The sequence below is a fragment of the Bufo bufo genome, chromosome 4 (assembly GCF_905171765.1).
Source record: "Bufo bufo chromosome 4, aBufBuf1.1, whole genome shotgun sequence".
Lineage (NCBI taxonomy): Eukaryota > Metazoa > Chordata > Amphibia > Anura > Bufonidae > Bufo > Bufo bufo.
The window spans coordinates 420,265,133-420,283,621 of record NC_053392.1 but is presented as its reverse complement, the minus strand read 5'-3'; the positions used below and the strand labels follow the sequence as shown (position 1 = coordinate 420,283,621).

General features: G+C 49.1%; 1 protein-coding gene across 1 annotated transcript in view; it reads left to right on the top strand.

Moving 5' to 3' along the window:
* Positions 1-2,011: 2,011 nt before the first annotated feature.
* TOMM20 (translocase of outer mitochondrial membrane 20) overlaps positions 2,012-18,489 on the top strand; it is a 112,664-nt gene continuing 96,186 nt past the window's right edge. Inside the window, 1 exon segment of the mRNA XM_040429304.1 lies at positions 2,012-2,286. Within this exon segment, the coding sequence (XP_040285238.1) occupies positions 2,160-2,286 (127 nt within the window). The 5' untranslated portion in view covers positions 2,012-2,159.

Below are 18,489 nucleotides of genomic sequence, written 5' to 3'. Positions count from 1 at the left end.
AATCCAACGTACTGTAAATTTAGACAGGCTGCCTAGACATTCACCAGATTAATCCCAGTGGCTCAGGCTTAATGACAAATATAGTCATGGCTAGAGATAATATATTTTATTTTGAAATAAAATTTTACATTAGAATTGTGGCATGGCACATCTCAGCTTGTGTCCCTTCACAGACTAGGCACAAAGGGCGTCATCTTACGCAAGTCCTTATTTCTCCCCTGCTGGCAATGAATGCACCTAATTTTTTTTATAAAACCTTGTCATAAATTAGGCCCAACGACGGCAGTCTATCAGCCTGGAGTAAAAATTACTACAGCCTCTGACTGGAGTAGTTTTTACTCAGCTGTTTCCAGGTGTAACACATAGTATGTGTTAGGCCTCTTTCACACGGGCGTCGCGTGTGAGGGCCGGATAGGATGCGGGTGCGTCGCGGGAAAATCTGCGAGTGGGGTGAGTATTGTATGCGATTGCGTTCTTCAGTTTTTTTTCGTGCGAGTGCAATGCGTTTTGCACGCGTGTGAGAAAAAACTGAATGTGGTACACAGACTTCTTCACTGAAGTTCGGGTTTGGGTTAGGTGTTCTGTAGATTTTAATATTTTCCCTTATAAAATGGTTATAAGGGCAAAAAATGGAATTCTTAATACAGAATGCTAAGTAAATTAGGGATGGAGGGGTTAATTTTTTTTAAAAATTAAACTCACCTCATCCACTTGTTCGCGCTTCCCGGCTCGTCTTCTTTGATGACCTGGAAGGAAAAGGACCTTTGGTGACGTCACTGCGCTCATCACATGGTATATTACCATGTGATGAGCGCAGTGATGTCACCAAAGGTCCTTTTCCTCCCAGGTCATCAAAGAAGAAGAGTCGGGCAGCACGAACAAGTGGAAGAGGTGAGATAATTTTTTTTTTTTTTAACCCCTCCATCCCTAATTTACTTAGCATTCTATATTAAGAATGCTATTATTTTCCCTTATAACCATGTTATAAGAGAAAATAATAATGATCGGGTCCCTATCCTGATTGTCACCTAGAAACAATGCGTGAAAATCGCACCGTATCCGCACTTGCTTGCGATTTTCACGCAGCCCCATTCACTTCTATGAGGCCTGCGTTGCATGAAAAACGCACAATAAACAGCATGCTGCGATTTTCACGCAACGCACAAGTGATGCGTGAAAATCACCGCTCACGTGCACAGCCCCATAGAAATAAATGGGTCCGGATTCAGCGAGGGTGCTATGCATTCACCTCACTCATTTCGCCCGTGTGAAAGAGGCCTAAGGCCTGATGTCCCAGCTCCAGTAGCGAGCATGGTGCAAAAAAAAAGAAAAAAAAAAGAAAAAAAAAAAAAAAGGCTAGTGCAACAAATATTGTCAAACAGCAGTTTAAAAAGTATTTTTACACAAAAAACGATCATAAATGACCCCCATAAAGGGAAAATCACCGCTCACGTGCACAGCCCCATAGAAATAAATGGGTCCGGATTCAGCGAGGGTGCTATGCATTCACCTCACTCATTTCGCCCGTGTGAAAGAGGCCTAAGGCCTGATGTCCCAGCTCCAGTAGCGAGCATGGTGCAAAAAAAAAGAAAAAAAAAAAAAAAGGCTAGTGCAACAAATATTGTCAAACAGCAGTTTAAAAAGTATTTTTACACAAAAAACGATCATAAATGACCCCCATAAAGGTTCTCTAAACCTAGTACAATTCACGCCAAAATCATGGCGCACGCTAGTAAACGTAGACCAGTGTGAATAACACACCAGTAGCAAAGGTTGCCTGCACTGTTGTAGGACAGCGCTACTAAATACAAAACAGGAACATCTATGAAATAAGACATGACGCAGACGCTTCCCCACACACTCCCCAGTCCCCCTAGACTGGCGAGCAGAACGCCTTAGTCACATGACCTGGTAAAATAATTGTCACGTGAAACCTTTCTGTGTGTTTGTTGGATAATAATAAAGCTTCACAAAAAAATAAAAAAACGCGATAAGGGAAAAGCACCGCGTGCTTTGTCTTGCTGGCGCTAGTTGATGACGTCATCTATGATAGGCTGGCTTTTTTTTTCACTTCAAGGGTGCAGAAGGAGAGTGTATACGGCGACTGTTACTGACGTTTAATTGTGCTGTGCGACATTTGCCACTGAAGAAAGGAGAAGATGGTGGTAGTGGGGAAGACTAGCGCTATAGCCGCCGGGGTGTGTGGGGCGCTCTTTCTAGGTTACTGCATTTATTTCGACAGAAAAAGGAGAAGCGACCCCGATTTCAAGAACAGACTGCGGGAAAGTAAGTGCCCTCCACATGCAGAAAATCATTTTCCTGAACATGCTTTATCATGGTTGTGGCTAGAAACTACAGCGGGCAGATTAGTGTATGATACGCTCTATTATTAGGAGAGAGCAATTGTCAGTTATGGAAAATAACTCCATACTACCCTGACAATTGCTCTCTCCTAACAGTTTGTGTATGCCTGTGGCAGTAGTTTTTCTACCCATCCACTATGCAGGGAGCTGCAGCACTGCTCCTTTCAAGTGATGGGAGGGATGGGAACGCAGCTGTGCATGGAGATGGGTTATCCAAGGATGGTAAATAGATCCCTGATCTTACTACATGACAGGTGACCTGCTGATATACTTCTTGTCCCAGCACTGCTCCCTGTTTGGGACATGTGTCCCCGCAAGTCCTTTTGTTGTTTCTGCTTTGACATGCTTACTGGCTTACCTGACCAAGAACGGTCTTCTCCTTTTATTGTCCTGGTGCCCATCAAGGCATGCTACCACTAGGAGTTTGTCATTCTGGCAGGGGTAAGTCGGCCCCTTCTTCCTCAGCACTGGATTGCATTCCAGGCACATGCTTATAGACATCAGCAGAGGAGTGGGCAAGGTTAGAGAAGGTGAAGATAAAGATGAGACGAATTTATTATTATTAATTTTTGTTGTCCCCAGATAAGGGTACTTTCACACTTGCAGCAGAGGATTCCGGCAGGCAGTTCCGTCACCTGAACTGTCTGCCGGCAATCCAAACGCAAACGGATGGCATTTGTCAGATGGATCCGGATCCGTCTGACAAATGCATTGAAATACCGGATCCGTCTCTCCGGTGTCATCCGGAAAAACGCGTCCGTATCGACCGGCTCTATAAACATATCACATGGCCTAACCCCTCAGATGAACACCGTAAAAAATAAAAACTGTGCTAAATAAAATTTTGTCCACCATGACGGCTTAACATGGATCTGAGATTGACCCCTTGACCTCTGTAGGGGCAGGAACACAGAGTTTAAAAGGCCACCACCCACTCTCACCCTCACTGTTTCCTGTCCCTACGGGGGGCACTTCACAGAGAGACCTCCTGTTGGAGGTGTGAAGACACAGCGTTTGTTATTTTTTTTTTTGCTACCTTATCCTTTCCCTCTGCCCTCCGGCGGCTTTGCCCTGACCTGGGCAGAGGAAGAACATGGAGTGGATCTCGTTCCTGCTCTTGCGGGGGCCTGAATCCCTCCCCCAAGCGCAGGGTCCCCCTTCCCTCCTGTAGGAAGCTGACAGCGCACTGTCGAACGCGCTGCTCGCGGACCCATGTGTGAAGCTGCAGCGTCGTTCCGGCAGGAGCTATGAGCCGGGTCGCACGCGCACAAATATGACGTCAGACGCGGCATCCATCGCTGCAGGTGGGAGATTTGAAAGGTCTAGCGTCCCAGTAAAGGCTCCTGCTCCAGATGTCGGCCCCCCAATACCCCTGCAGACCAGATGGACTCTACAGATACCCCCTCGGCTGCTCAAATCGTGAGTCCCCCTGTGGGGAAAAGAAAATATGTATCATGTGGTTATGTACCTCTTGCAATAGCTTACTGATACTGGGTTGCTCCTCTTTTAGGGAATTAAAGAGCCCAGAACTAAGGCCAAAATCCCTAGATGTGCTACTTGTGACAAAAGATTACTGGAAAATCATAAAAAGAAGCTCTGCCAAATCTGTATTAATGAGCTTGTTAAAGAGGAGCAACCAGCCATACTTATGGAGGTCAAATCAATGATTCAGAGCGAAATAAAATCCTCTGCTCTTCAAACGAAGGAGAAAAACAAAACGAGCGGCACTCACCGGTTATAGAAAGGTACACTTTATTCCATGGCAGTGCCGCTCGTTTTGTTTTTCTCCTTCGTTTGAAGATATTTTGCATACTTACTGCTGCTACAGGCTGAGCACCACCGTGAGGCATCACTCCTCGGTATCGGCATCCAGAATAACCATAGGTTTGGTGTAGTGCCACTGGTTTACCTCCTCTACATTTTGATATAAAAATCCTCTGCTCCTCCGACTCCACCTGCGAAAAAAAATGTTAGTGTCCGTTCCATCCTCCTCTGAATCAGAGGACATGGACGAAGACGCTTCCACCTCTAGACAGAACGTAGACGCACTGTCAGAGGGAGAGATAGTGGAGCACAGGAAAAAATATTTATTTTCTTCTGAAGAGATGGAAGAATTATTAGACGCCCTAAGAGCAACCATGGGCATAGAGGAGGTACAAAAACCTTGATCGGTCCAGGACGAAATGTTTGAGGGGCTCAGGGCCAAGAAATCTAAAGTGTTTCCAGTAAACGAAAATACACTGCTCAAAAAAATAAAGGGAACACTTAAACAACACAATGTAACTCCAAGTCAATCACACTTCTGTGAAATCAAACTGTCCACTTAGGAAGCAACACTGAGTGACAATCAATTTCACTTGCTGTTGTGCAAATGGGATAGACAACAGGTGGAAATTATAGGCAATTAGCAAGACACCCCCAATAAAGGAGTGGTTCTGCAGGTGGTAACCACAGACCACTTCTCAGTTCCTATGCTCCCTGGCTGATGTTTTGGTCACTTTTGAATGCTGGCGGTGCTTTAACTCTAGTGGTAGCATGAGACAGAGTCTACAACCCACACAAGTGGCTCGGGTAGTGCAGCTTATCCAGGATGGCACATCAATGCGAGCTGTGGCAAGAAGGTTTGTTGTGTCTGTCAGCGTAGTGTCCAGAGCATGGAGGCGCTACCAGGAGACAGGCCAGTACATCAGGAGACGTGGAGGAGGCCGTAGGAGGGCAACAACCCAGCAGCAGGACCGCTACCTCCGCCTTTGTGCAAGGAGGAACAGGAGGAGCACTGCCAGAGCCCTGCAAAATGACCTCCAGCAGGCCACAAATGTGCATGTGTCTGCTCAAACGGTCAGAAACAGACTCTATGAGGGTGATATGAGGGCCCAACGTCCACAGGTGGGGGTTGTGCTTACAGCCCAACACCGTGCAGGACGTTTGGCATTTGCCAGAGAACACCAAGATTGGCAAATTCGCAATTGGCGCCCTGTGCTCTTCACAGATGAAAGCAGGCTCACACTGAGCACATGTGACACACTGAGTCTGGACACGCCGTGGAGAACGTTCTGCTGCCTGCAACATCCTCCAGCATGACCGGTTTGGCATTGGGTCAGTAATGGTGTGGGGTGGCATTTCTTTGGAGGGCCGCACAGCCCTCCATGTGCTCGCCAGAGGTAGCCTGACTGCCATTAGGTACCGAGATGAGATCCTCAGACCCCTTGTGAGACCATATGCTGGTGCGGTTGGCCCTGGGTTCCTCCTAATGCAAGACAATGCTAGACCTCATGTGGCTGGAGTGTGTCAGCAGTTCCTGCAAGACGAAGGCATTGATGCTATGGACTGGCCCGCCCGTTCCCCAGACCTGAATCCAATTGAGCACATCTGGGACATCATGTCTCGCTCTATCCACCAACGTCACGTTGCACAACAGACTGTCCAGAAGTTGGCAGATGCTTTAGTCCAGGTCTGGGAGGAGATCCCTAAGGAGACCGTCCGCCACCTCATCAGGAGCATGCACAGGCGTTGTAGGGAGGTCATACAGGCACGTGGAGGCCACACACACTACTGAGCCTCATTTTGACTTGTTTTAAGCACATTACTTCAAAGTTGGTTCAGCCTGTAGTGTGTTTTTCCACTTTAATTTCCATATCATCACCACGACGGCCATACAAGGAGATTGACCCCTGACCTCTGTAGGGGCAGGAAGCAGAGAAAGGTTTAAATGTTCCCCTCCCACCACCAAACACCAGTGTTTCCTGTCCCTACAGAGGACAGGGGCGGAGAAAGGTCTCCGCAGGCAGCTGCCGTGGAGATGAAGGTCCAGAAGTGGAATGGAGTCGCGTACCTGCTTTTGCGGGCCCCCCCTGTCTGCCCGCGGTCTCGTACTAACGCCAGACAGGGGGGGGTGGGGAGAGACTCGCCTCCGGTTGATCTGGGGCCTGCTCCCGGAGCACGGTAATGCCCGCTGGTTCATTGAAACCATGCCGGCTTGTGCACCCAGCGCCGTGCGGCGCTATACAAATTTGTCACTTCCGGGTAGCCGGACGTTTCCGAAAGTGACGCGGACGGAGGGGGCCGGCTTCAGGAGGCGGGAAGATTCAAATGGATTCTCCTGCCTGCAGCGTCCTGCGGTGAGTACCTACCTGATTTCGGCTGTACTTCAGGATGTCTGCTTCTGAACACACCGAGGCCTCTACTCTACCGTCCGTAAGTTCCCCATGGGGGAGAGTTTTTCTTCCTCTCTCACCAGGGCACATTTTAATGGGGTTTTTTTTCTCTTGGTTTTTCCAGACTGCAAATGAACCTCTGAGAAAACCCAAGAAGTCATTGAAGTGTATCTCATGCCTCAAACGACTTCCTGATGACTACCCTAAGAAACTGTGCAGGGTTTGCATTACTAAGATTGTCCGGGAGGAACAACCGTCCCTCATGGACGAGATTAAGTCCATGATGCAGGAAGAAATTAAATCCTCTTTTGCGGCTTTTTCCTCTCTTCAAACAGTGAAGCCTGTTTCGGAGCCCCCCGCTAAACGCCACAAATCGGACGATGATGTTTCATCCGACTCTGAGGTTTATGGGGGTTCAGCTTCCTCCTCTAAACATATGGAGGATGAAGATAAACTCTCTGAACGGGATTTTTCAGAAAACAAGGAAATTTTATTTCTCCTCTGAGGATATGCCCGAGCTTTTAAAAGCCGTCAGAGCTACTATGGGCGTAGAGGAGGTTCCCTCTACGCCGTCAGTACAAGATGAGATGTTTGGAGGTCTCAGGGTAAAGAAATCCAGAGTCTTCCCTATTAACGATAACATCAAGGGGATGATTTTGGATGAATGGGCAGATCCGGAGAAACGGCTAGGCGTCGCCAGATCTTTCCAAAACCGGCTTCTTTTTGATCAGGAAGAAGCTAGGACATTTAATACCATCCCTAAGATTGACGCCCAGGTAGCTAGGGTGAATAAGAAAACCAGCCTACCATTTGAGGATGCTTCTCAGCTCAGAGATCCGCTGGATAGAAAGGCTGACGGCCTGCTGAGAAGATCCTGGGAAGCGGCCATGCTCACGCTTAAATCAAACATAGCAGCCACTTCGGTGGCCAGATCTATGTTCATCTGGCTCTCTGAGTTAGAGAATAGGGCCTCCGATGATTCCTCTACAAATTCCCCTGTTAAAATCCGCTACAGCCTTTTTGGCAGACGCTTCCGCGGAGTCAGTGCGTTTTTCAGCAAAGGATGCGGGTCTGTCCAATGCAGCTCGCCGTGCCTTGTGGGTGAAGTGCTGGTCAGGGGACAAAGTATCTAAATCCAGATTATGTGGCATCCCTTTCTCTGGAGAATATGTTTTCGGACCTGAACTAGAGAAAATCCTAGAGAGGGCCTCCGATAAAAAGAAGGGTTTTCCGGAGGAGAAGGTCTATAAAAGGAAGTATCCCTTTCGTGCCCCTTCCAACCAAGGTAGTCAATACACGGGGAAGGGCAAGTCGGGCCGTTTCAGTTACCCCAAAGGGGGGAGAGGTAGGGCTCCCGCTTCTGCTCCCCAGAAAGGTAATGGAAACCAGTGACATCCGGGTGGGGGGGAGATTGAGGATGTTTTTTCCCCGCTGGGAGGAAATATCCTCAAACTCCTGGGCTCTGAGGATTGTAGGGTCGGGTTACAGAATACAATTCTCGGGCCCTCCCCCAAAGAGATTTTTAGTCACCAAGGTTGCGGTCCCAGACTTCAATCATCCCATTTACGTGGGCATCCGGGAATTACTCGCAAAGGGGGTAGTGGTGAAAGTACCTCTACCCGAACAGGGAGGGGGTTTCTATTCCAACCTCTTCCTAGTGAAGAAGAAGGAGGGATCCTACCGCACAATTATAAACTTAAAGCGCCTGAACAGATACATTACTTATCAAAAATTCAGGATGGAGACCCTAAGATCTATAGTCCCTTTGCTCCAAAGCAATTCAGTAATGTGCTCGGTCGATCTGACCGACGCCTATTATCATGTACCAATACATCCCAGCTCTCAACGGTTCTTAAGGTTCGCGGTCAGAGACCATCGCGACAGAATCCTTCATTACCAATTCACCTCTCTCCCCTTCGGCATATCATCAGCCCCTCGAGTTTTTACAAAGCTAATGATCGAGGTAGTGGCTTATCTAAGAAAGAAAGGTCTGACAGTCTTTACGTACTTGGACGACTTTCTGATTTCAAACAGTTCCGCTCCTCTCCTGCTGAGAGATCTAAGTTTCTTCCGTCAAACTCTAGAAAGTCTGGGCTGGTTGATCAACATAAAAAAATCTCAGCTAGATCCGACAACAAAGATCCAGTTTCTGGGGGTTATTCTGGATTCCCAGAAACAGATAACCTGCTTACCTCAGAGCAAGATACAGGACATCCAAAGGAAGATCTCCATCTTCAACTCAAAGAATCTCTGTTCCATCAGAGACTCAATGAGTCTACTGGGGATCCTTACATCCTGCATACCATCCGTTCAGTGGTGTCAGATCCATTTTCGAACCCTACAGATGTGGATCCTCAGGGTTTGGGACAGAAGAGAATTTTCCTTAGACCAAAGGGTGATCATCCCTCAGAGGATAAAGACCTCCCTTCTTTGGTGGAAGGACAGGCTAAAGATCTCCAAGGGGGTGCAGTGGTCAAGAAACCCCTATGCCCAGATCACCACAGATGCAAGCCAGTACGGTTGGGGAGCAAAGGTCGGAGAAGTTTATTACCAGGGAGTCTGGCCCAGATCTGTCAGCCTCCAGTCATCAAACCTTCGAGAATTAAGGGCAGTCTGGAAGACTCTAAGACAAGCAAAAGTTCATCTTCAGGGCCATCATGTAAGAGTCCTGTCAGACAACACGACAGTGATAAGGTATTTAAACCATCAGGGGGGCACAGGTTCGTGCAGCCTGCTGGAATTGACGGCAAAAATATTCGCCTGGGCCGAAGCGAACGTCCGGTCAGTATCTGCAGTCCACCTGAAGGGGTCCCTAAATGTGGAAGCAGACTACCTAAGTCGGGCAAGAATAGATCACTCGGAATGGTCCTTAAACGAAGAGGTCTTCCTGATGATAGTGGACAGGTGGGGGAGACCTACAATAGATCTCTTTGCCACTCGAGCAAACTCAAAATTACCAGTTTTTTGTTCCCTACATCCCAGAGACAGCCCGAGTTTCCTGGACGCTTTCTCTCTCAGATGGAACCGAGGTCTCCATTACGCTTTCCCTCCTCTTCCATTAATACCGAGGGTGGTACAGAAGATCATACAGGACGGTACTTCAGTCATTCTGGTGACACCCTACTGGCCAAAGAGGAGCTGGTTCCTAATCCTGTGGAACCTTGCCAGCGAAGGTCCTTGGTTTCTACCAAAAAGACGAGACATCCTTCATCAGGGTCCGATCCTACACCCGGACCCGGACTTCCTCAACCTAGCAGCCTGGATCCTGAGACCCAGATCCTAAAGCGTCAGGGTCTATCAGATGTGGTAATTTCAACTCTAAAGGCTTCCAAAAAGAAGGTGACCTTTTCAATTTACCTAAAGATCTGGAAGCATTTCTGCTCATGGTCAGGTTTGCCTTCACCGAATACCTCATCCCCAAACATCCAGATGATTCTGGATTTTCTACAAAGAGGTTTCGAGATGGGATTAAGACCATCCACACTCAGGGTACAAGTATCAGCCCTTAGTTGCTTTTACGACACCGAGCTGGCAAGCCATAGGTGGATAAAACGCTTCATGAAGGCAACAACAAGACTACGTCCGACCCTAAAGTCTCATGTACCTTCCTGGGATCTAGATATCGTCCTTAGGGGGCTATCGCATCCTCCATTTGAACCTCTGAGTGACTGCTCTTTGAAGCACAAATCCTACAAGACTGCATTCCTGGTTGCCATCACCTCAGCCAGGAGAATAAGTGAACTACAGGCCTTTTCAGTTAGAGAGCCTTACCTACAGGTCCTAGATGACAGGATAGTCCTAAAACTAGACCCGTGTTTTCTACCAAAGGTGGTCTCGAAATTTCATAGGGACCAGGAGATCACCCTCCCTTCCTTGTTTAATAACCCATCTAATGATTGGGAATCTACCCTTCATTTACTTGATGTCAGACGGGCAGTACTGGATTATTTAGAGACCACTAAGGACTTTAGGAAGTCAGATTGCCTCTTTGTCCAGTTTGGAGGAAGAAACAAGGGTCAGAAAGTTTCCAAGTCCTCCATTGCTAGATGGATCAAAGCTACCATCACCTCCTGTTATTCCCTACAGAATCTTTCTTGCCCTGGCGATATCAAAGCCCACTCTACCAGGGCAATGTCTTCTTCTCAGGCAGAAAGAGCGGGTGTCTCCCTAGAGGAGATCTGTAGGGCAGCCACTTGGTCCAGTATCCATACTTTTGCCAAACATTATAGGTTGGATCTTTTTAAAAAGACTGACATGGCCTTCGGACAAGGGGTTCTTCAGTCTGTGTCCCACCCATAGATTCATATTTGATATACCTCCTTGTATGGCCGTCGTGGTGATGATATGGAAAGCCGGAATTAGTACTTACCGGTAATTCATTTTCCATGAGATCACCACGACGGCCCGTATTTCCCTCCCTATTGTTACCCGGGGGTTGATATGATGAAATATCTTCTCCTGTTTATTTATTTTTTCACGTGTGTAGCCACCACCCTTTACTCTGATATTTTGGAAGCACTGGTGTTTGGTGGTGGGAGGGGAACATTTAAACCTTTCTCTGCTTCCTGCCCCTACAGAGGTCAGGGGTCAATCTCCTTGTATGGCCGTCGTGGTGATCTCATGGAAAATGAATTACCGGTAAGTACTTATTCCGGCTTTTGAGTGTGACTCCAAATCCAGACCTCCATGGGTTAAAAAATTTGATTTCCATTTTTTTATTTTTGTGTGATTTTGTTGTCCGCACATTCAACTATGTAAAGAACAAACTATTTCAGAAAAATATTTAATTAATTCAGATCTAGGATGTGTTTATTTTTGTGTTCCCTTTATTTTTTTTGAGCAGTGTATAAATGATATGATCATGGATGAGTGGACGGACTCTGAGAGGAGACTGGGAGTCCCCAGAGAATTCAAAAATAGATTACTCTTTGACCCAAGCGACACAAAAATATTTAACGAGATTTCGAAAATCGACGTCCAGGTGGCAAAGGTGGTCAAGAAGACCTCCCTTCCCTTTGAGGACTCCTCCCAATTACAGAGGACAGAAAAGCGGATTCTCTCCTAAAAAAGTCCTGGGAAGCATCCATGTTCGGTATAAAAACCAACATAGCTGCAACCTCTGTAGCAGAGGTCGCAATAACGCCTGTACAAGCGTCATAGACTCCTGTTCAGGCCATTTTACTCCCTGGAAAAAGTCTAAGGTGTACCGATACGCCTTAGACTTTTCCCTGCCATTCAACAGCGCTGTGAATGGCACAGGCAGCGCAGTGATGCTGCTGCTGCCTGAAACAACCAATAACAAGGCTCCTTATAGTGAGAAGCTTTGTTATTGGTCAGTTTGAGCGGGCTGCCGGAGCTTATGGCACAGCGCTCTGAAGTAAGGAAGGAGGTGCACGATACTCACTGACGGGGTAAGTGGCCTTGCTGTGAAATTTAGTGGTGGTCTGAGCGCCTTGTTTTTCTCTATAATGATGAGTTTGAAGCCTCCGCCGAGCGCCGTCTCTCTTCCCTGCTGAGTGCGGTACTGAAGACGGGCTCAATAGAAGGTCTAGGCGACCGTCTTCACTACTGCGCTCAGCAGTGAGGAAAAGTGGCTGAGAGCTTCAGACTCCTGCTTATAGAAGTCAGCGGGGGTCTCAGCGCTGGACACGCCAAAAGGATGCCTCCATAACGGACCGACCTGTCACCCGTAGACCTCTACCTAGGTCACCTGTCAGCTTTCCTATGAATCCATCAAGGATAATTCATTGTAGCATGTCCCATCAGACGCTGAACTAGGGATATTGTGTGCTATAAGGATTTCTTTTGTAATGCGGCGCCACATGGCGGCACATGGTGCTACAAGGACTGCATGTGGCCATTTACAGCCTCCAAGACATAGTCCCTCTGTATAATCCACAGCGGTGGTGGCAATTTTGTGGCATTATCTGGTGGCATGAGATGCAATGGTTCATGGAGGACGAACTCCTCTTTATAGCAAGATCAAGCATAACACAAAATGACAACCTCTAGATCAGGGATCAGCAACCTCCGCCACTCCAGCTGTGCTGAAATTACAACTCCCAGTATCCTCATTTCACTTCTTTAGGAGTTACAAGAACAACTGAGCAAGTGTGCATGCTGGGTGTTGTAGTTTCACAGCAGCTGGAGAGCCGAAGGTTGCTGCTCCCTAGATCTACAGGCGAGCCTGGTGGTTATCACTGCGTGATGTCATCATCCAGTTCCACAACATGTGACTGTGGCGGTGCGAGCACCTGGCACCAGAGAGGTATGTGCCCGGGTCTTTCGCTTGTGCCCTATGCACCAGCATGCACCACCATCCATTGTACTTGTGTCCTGCTCTGCCAGTGCCTCAGGTCTCTTCAGAGTCTACCAACAATGAGGCCATGTGGCACCGACATGCCCACCTGAGAGCTCCTCTACGAGGACGTAACTTTGGTGGGCAGAAATGGCCACGTGATAGATGGCAAACCCCAGTGACCAGCGGCACAGAAACAGCAGCAAATATTTAAGGGATTGTCCCAAGATCAACACTATTTACCTATCCATACTTGACCCAGAGAACACTAGAACATGGTAACCAAGGTGGGGCCCCCAGCGATCATGTACTTGAAGGGGACATGTCTGTTTTAGTAACGACTTGCATTTCCCATGCAATAACAATTCTGGGGAATCAATTCTTGTGACTCTATATTGTACCTGTTACGACACTCACCGTCAGGTAGATGAAGCCGCCGTTTAGTGAATAAGCCCCTTTCTCCAGAAATGCAGTTTTTAATCCAGCCGATCGTCAAACTCCCGAATGGAGCATACGAAGTGGCAACTCCCGATCAGCAATTCAGTCGAACTCCTTCCACAGCTAGCAATATACGAAAGCGCTGTCCCAATAATAAATCCCTCCACAAACGAGACCAAGCTCCGTCTTGAAAGTCAAACAGGAATCAATTTTATTGAGGGCTACCCACCCGTATTTATGCAGGTCTCCATCTGGTGGACACGCCCCTAGGGGACCAGAATGGAGACTGACACAGGACAGACATGCAGCACTACAGAGACAATACATCCCCCACAATGCATCATGGTCTCCTCCTCTCTGCCCTGGAGACCTGAGGAGTAATCCCATTATCTCTCAAGACAGAGGGTAACCACAATACACATGTGGGGACAACAGAACAGACATCACCATTTAAACATACAATGTCACAACCCTTTTCAATACACAGACATTTAACATCCCAAAATGGCACGCATTCGACCAGGAGTTCAAGTTAGTTTAAGTCCTTTGTGAACAATGAGGCCATTTGGGTTAACTAGCAGCACACTCCTCTCCTGGGTGGCCGTCCGTTCAGTAGTTCCAATCGGTATTTGGGGAAACACACGAACAGGGGCATACGGGCAGGAAATCCAGCGAAATGAAGGCAAACAGACGAACCAGCAATATAGGCCTATACAGATGGATCTGTCACACGGCTCCCCCCTTGTGGGACACTCCGGCAGACCCGGCTTGACCCTTTAGCGGGTCAACTTGGGGATGACCGGACTAGGAGGTAGCAAGAACGTCGGTTTGCCGGGACAATCCATCTGCATTCCCATTCTGCTTACCGGGTCGGTAGCTGATGGGTCGGTAGCTGATGGTGAAGTTATACGGTTGTAAAGCTAAACTCCACCGCAGCAGTCTACCATTGTCTCCTGTGACCCGGTTAAGCCAGACCAGGGGATTGTGGTCCGTCACAAGGGAAAATTCCTGTCCATACAAATAAGGGCTTAACTTTTTCAATGCCCAGACCAGGGCCAAGCATTCCTTCTCCACTGCCGCATAACTCACTTCTCGGGGTAACGGCTTTCTACTGAGATATGCGACAGGGTGCTCTCCTCCATCTTCCCCGACCTGGCTCAGCACAGCCCCCAGTCCATACATGGAAGCATCTGTATGGACGAGAAAACGTTTGCTAGGGACTGGGGCAGCCAGGACAGGGGCATTTACAAGAGCCTGTTTGAGTGCTTGAAACGCAGCTTCACAAGCCGGAGACCACAGGACCTGCTTAGGGAGATTTTTCTTAGTCAGGTCAGTCAGGGGCTTAGCAATAGTGCTGTAGTCTGGGACAAAGCGTCTGTAATACCCTGCTGTCCCTAGGAAGGCTAACACCTGGGTCTTAGTGATAGGTGTGGGCCAGTTAGCTACTGCCTCTATCTTAGCCGGCTCCGGTCTCTGGCTCCCACACCCCACTCTGTGACCCCGGTATTGCACTTCAGCCATGCCTAGATGACACTTCTCTGGCTTCAATGTTAGGCCAGCCGCCCGAATTTTGTCCAAAACTACCCCTACATGTACTAGGTGTTCCTCCCAGGACCCACTGTAGATCGCAATGTCATCCAGGTATGCACACGCAAATTCCTGGAATCCATCGAGAAGTCTATCCACCATACGCTGAAAGGTAGCCGGGGCATTCTTCATCCCAAATGGCATGACCTTAAATTGGTACAAGCCAAATGGGGTGACGAAGGCCGACTTGGGGATAGCATCCTCGGCCAGGGGAATCTGCCAATAGCCTTTACACAGGTCTATGGTGGTCAGATAGCGTCCCCTGGCAATACGATCTAATAATTCGTCTACCCGGGGCATCGGGTAGGCGTCAGTGGTGGTCCGCTCGTTGAGCCGCCTGTAGTCTACACAGAACCGCGTGGTCCCATCTTTCTTAGGCACCAGGACTACAGGCGAAGCCCAAGGACTATAGGAGTGTTCGATGACCCCAAGCTGGGTCATCTCCTGTATCTCCTTCCGCATTCCTTCTCGGACTGCTTCAGGGATACGGTAAGGGGGCTGTCGCAGGGGGTTCTGTCCAGGGGTCTCTACCTTATGTACAGTTAGGGTAGTGTAGCCAGGTTCTTGGGAGAACGTCGCCTGCTTCTCCCACAGAAGCTGTCTTGCCTGTCCCTTCTCTGTGGGGCTTAATCTATCCCCTAGCTGTACAAGACTAGAAAGGTCAGTCTGGGAGTCCCTCTCTAACAAATCGGGTAAGGGTAAACTCTCTGTATCGTCTGCAGCAGGGGCACATACTGCAGCGACATCCTCCGGTCTCTCCTGATACTGCTTTAGCATGTTCACATGAAAGGATCGCTGGATCCTCTCATCTGAACAGCTGGCTATGAGGTAGGTAGTATCACACACCTGAGCTACCACCTTATATGGGCCCTGCCAAGATGCTTGCATCTTGTTCGCCTTCACAGGTTTGAGCACTAGCACTTTCTGCCCAACCTGGAAGACTCGCTGCCGGGCACCCCGATCGTACCATCTCTTCTGTCTCCCCTGGGCCACCTGGAGATTCTCTCTTACCATCAGGGACAGTTTCTCCATGCGGTCCCGGAGTTCCAGGACATACGGTACTATGGGGGTCCCTTCTTGCTCTGTCTCCCCCTCCCAGTGGCCTCTAATGAGATCTAGGGGTCCGCGGACCCTCCTCCCATAGAGCAACTCAAAGGGGGAGAACCCAGTAGATTCCTGGGGCACCTCTCTGTAAGAAAACAACAGATGAGGCAGGAATCGCTCCCAGTCTCTGCAAGTGTGAGAAAAGGTCCTCAACATCTGTTTGAGGGTGCCGTTAAATCGCTCGCAGAGGCCGTTAGTCTGTGGATGGTATGGGGAACTAAGTATCGGTTTAATGCCGCACACCCTCCACAGTTGCTGGGTGAGCACAGCGGTAAATTGGGTTCCCTGGTCAGAGAGAATCTCCTTAGGGAACCCGACCCTAGTAAAAATTCTAACCAGGGCATCAGCAACTGTCTCTGCCTCTATATTAGACAGCGCTACTGCCTCTGGATAGCGAGTGGCATAGTCCACCACGGTGAGAATATACTTCTTACCGGATGGACTAGCCCTGGCCAGTGGACCCACAATGTCAACGGCTATGGGGGCAAAGGGCTCCCCAATGATAGGCATAGACATAAGCCTAGCTCTTGGGTGGTCCCCCCGCTTTCCTACCCGTTGACAAGTGTCACACGTACTACAATATATCCGCACAGCCTGATTAAAATTTGGCCAAAAGAAATTCTGCATGATCCTATAGGCTGTGCGGCGGGACCCTAGATGTCCGGCTAATGGAACATCATTCCCTATCCGCAGAATCTCCTGCCGGTATTTTGCGGGCACCACCAGCTGTCGATTCGGCGGATGGGCAACACTTTTCTGGGACGGTTTAGGGATCCTATATAACCTGTCCCCAACCCATTCATACCGCTCCCCATCTACTCCTACCTCTCCAGTATCTGCTCTGTCTCTATACTTCTGGAGAGTCGGATCTGCCTGAGTTTCCCTCCCAAACTCCTCTGGGGAATCCCAGCTAGCAAAGGTCTGTCCTAGGGTATCAGTCGGGGAATCGGGTCTTACCTGGGTCTTAGCAGCAGGTGGGCTGGTTCCAGCAGCACGGGTCTGGGTCCGGGTAGTCACTGGGTTGACATCAGCAGGTCCCATTGGAGCATAAGCAGAAACCAAAGGGGCCAGGTCATTCCCGAGCAAGACATCAGCAGGCAAGTCTTTCATAACCCCCACATTCACATGTCCAGAGCCCACTCCCCAATCCAAATGAACCCGGGCAACAGGTAGACAGAACACGGCGCCTCCTGCTACCCTCACTGCCACAGTATTTCCAGTGTGTTGGTGTTCCGAAACAAGGTTCTTTTGGAGCAGGGTTATAGTGGCTCCGGTGTCTCTCAGACCAGTGACCACTTTGCCATTTAGTCTAACAGTCTGCCTGTGTTGCTGCCAGTTATCCTGCTGGGCTGCTTGTACTGGATCCGCCTCATGTAGTATACCCCAAAATTCCTCCTGCTCAAGACAGTGAGCGGAAGACTGGGGTGGCTGCTGATGTCCGCCGGCTGGTTTTCTCCACGACTGCGCTTGGTTGTTATTGTTCAATGGGCACTCCAGTCTCTTGTGCCCCAACTGTTTGCACCCATAGCACCGGATAGGCTGAGAGTAATCCCGGGCGTTGAACCGAGCTGGCTGAACATAATTGTTCGCTGGTGGTATTGTGGGGGTGCGTTGCGCTGGGGGGTGATACACAGTAGTGGTTGGAGGTGCTGCCGGTTTGTACTCCACTCGGGTACGGACCTTGGCTGCTGTCTGGTCTAGCCTTCGTGCATCTGTGTATTCATCGGCCAGACGAGCAGCTTCAGGTAAGGTAGCGGGTTTGCGGTCCCTAACCCACTCTCTGACTCCTGCAGGTAACCGATCAAAGCAGTGCTCCAACAAAAATACTTGCAGCACCTCTTCCCCAGTTACCGCTTGGCACCCTGCCATCCACTGGGCTGCGGTGCGGTGTACCCTGCATGCCCACTCCACATAAGAATCGCCAGCCTGCTTGTTAGTGTCCCGGAATCGCCGCCGGTACGCCTCAGGGGTGACGGCGTATCTGGCCAAAAGGGCATCTTTTACTGCCCGGTAACTTGTAAGTTCCTCCTCTGGGATGGCCCGAAAAGCCTCACTGGCCCGGCCGGATAATTTCCCAGAGAGGATAGTGACCCATTCCTCTGTGGGTACCTGGTGTAAGGCACACTGCCTTTCAAAATCGGCCAGGAACCCGTCAATCTCTCCCTCCGTTTCCACAAAATGTCTAAATGCAGCAAAAGGTACCTTTCTCCTTCCATTATTATTATGGGGTACCTCTGCTGCTGCAGCTCCTCTTCCCTGGAGCGCCTGTTGTGCTGCTACTGCTGCTTGCACCTGGATCACAATATCTGCTGCAGGGTTGGGGCCAAGGTGTGCCAGCCTTATCTGGACTGCCCGGTTAAATTGTACCTCCTCGGGTGTTAAATCCAGTATGCCAGGCACATTAGCTCTCTCCGTTCCCTGTGCTGCATCCATCTCCAATAATATAGAAATAATCTCTCTCTTCTTGAGATTACTCGCTGATTGTCCTCTGCGTTCCAATATATCTTTAAGGGTAGCACGCCTTAATTCCTCATACTGCATTTCC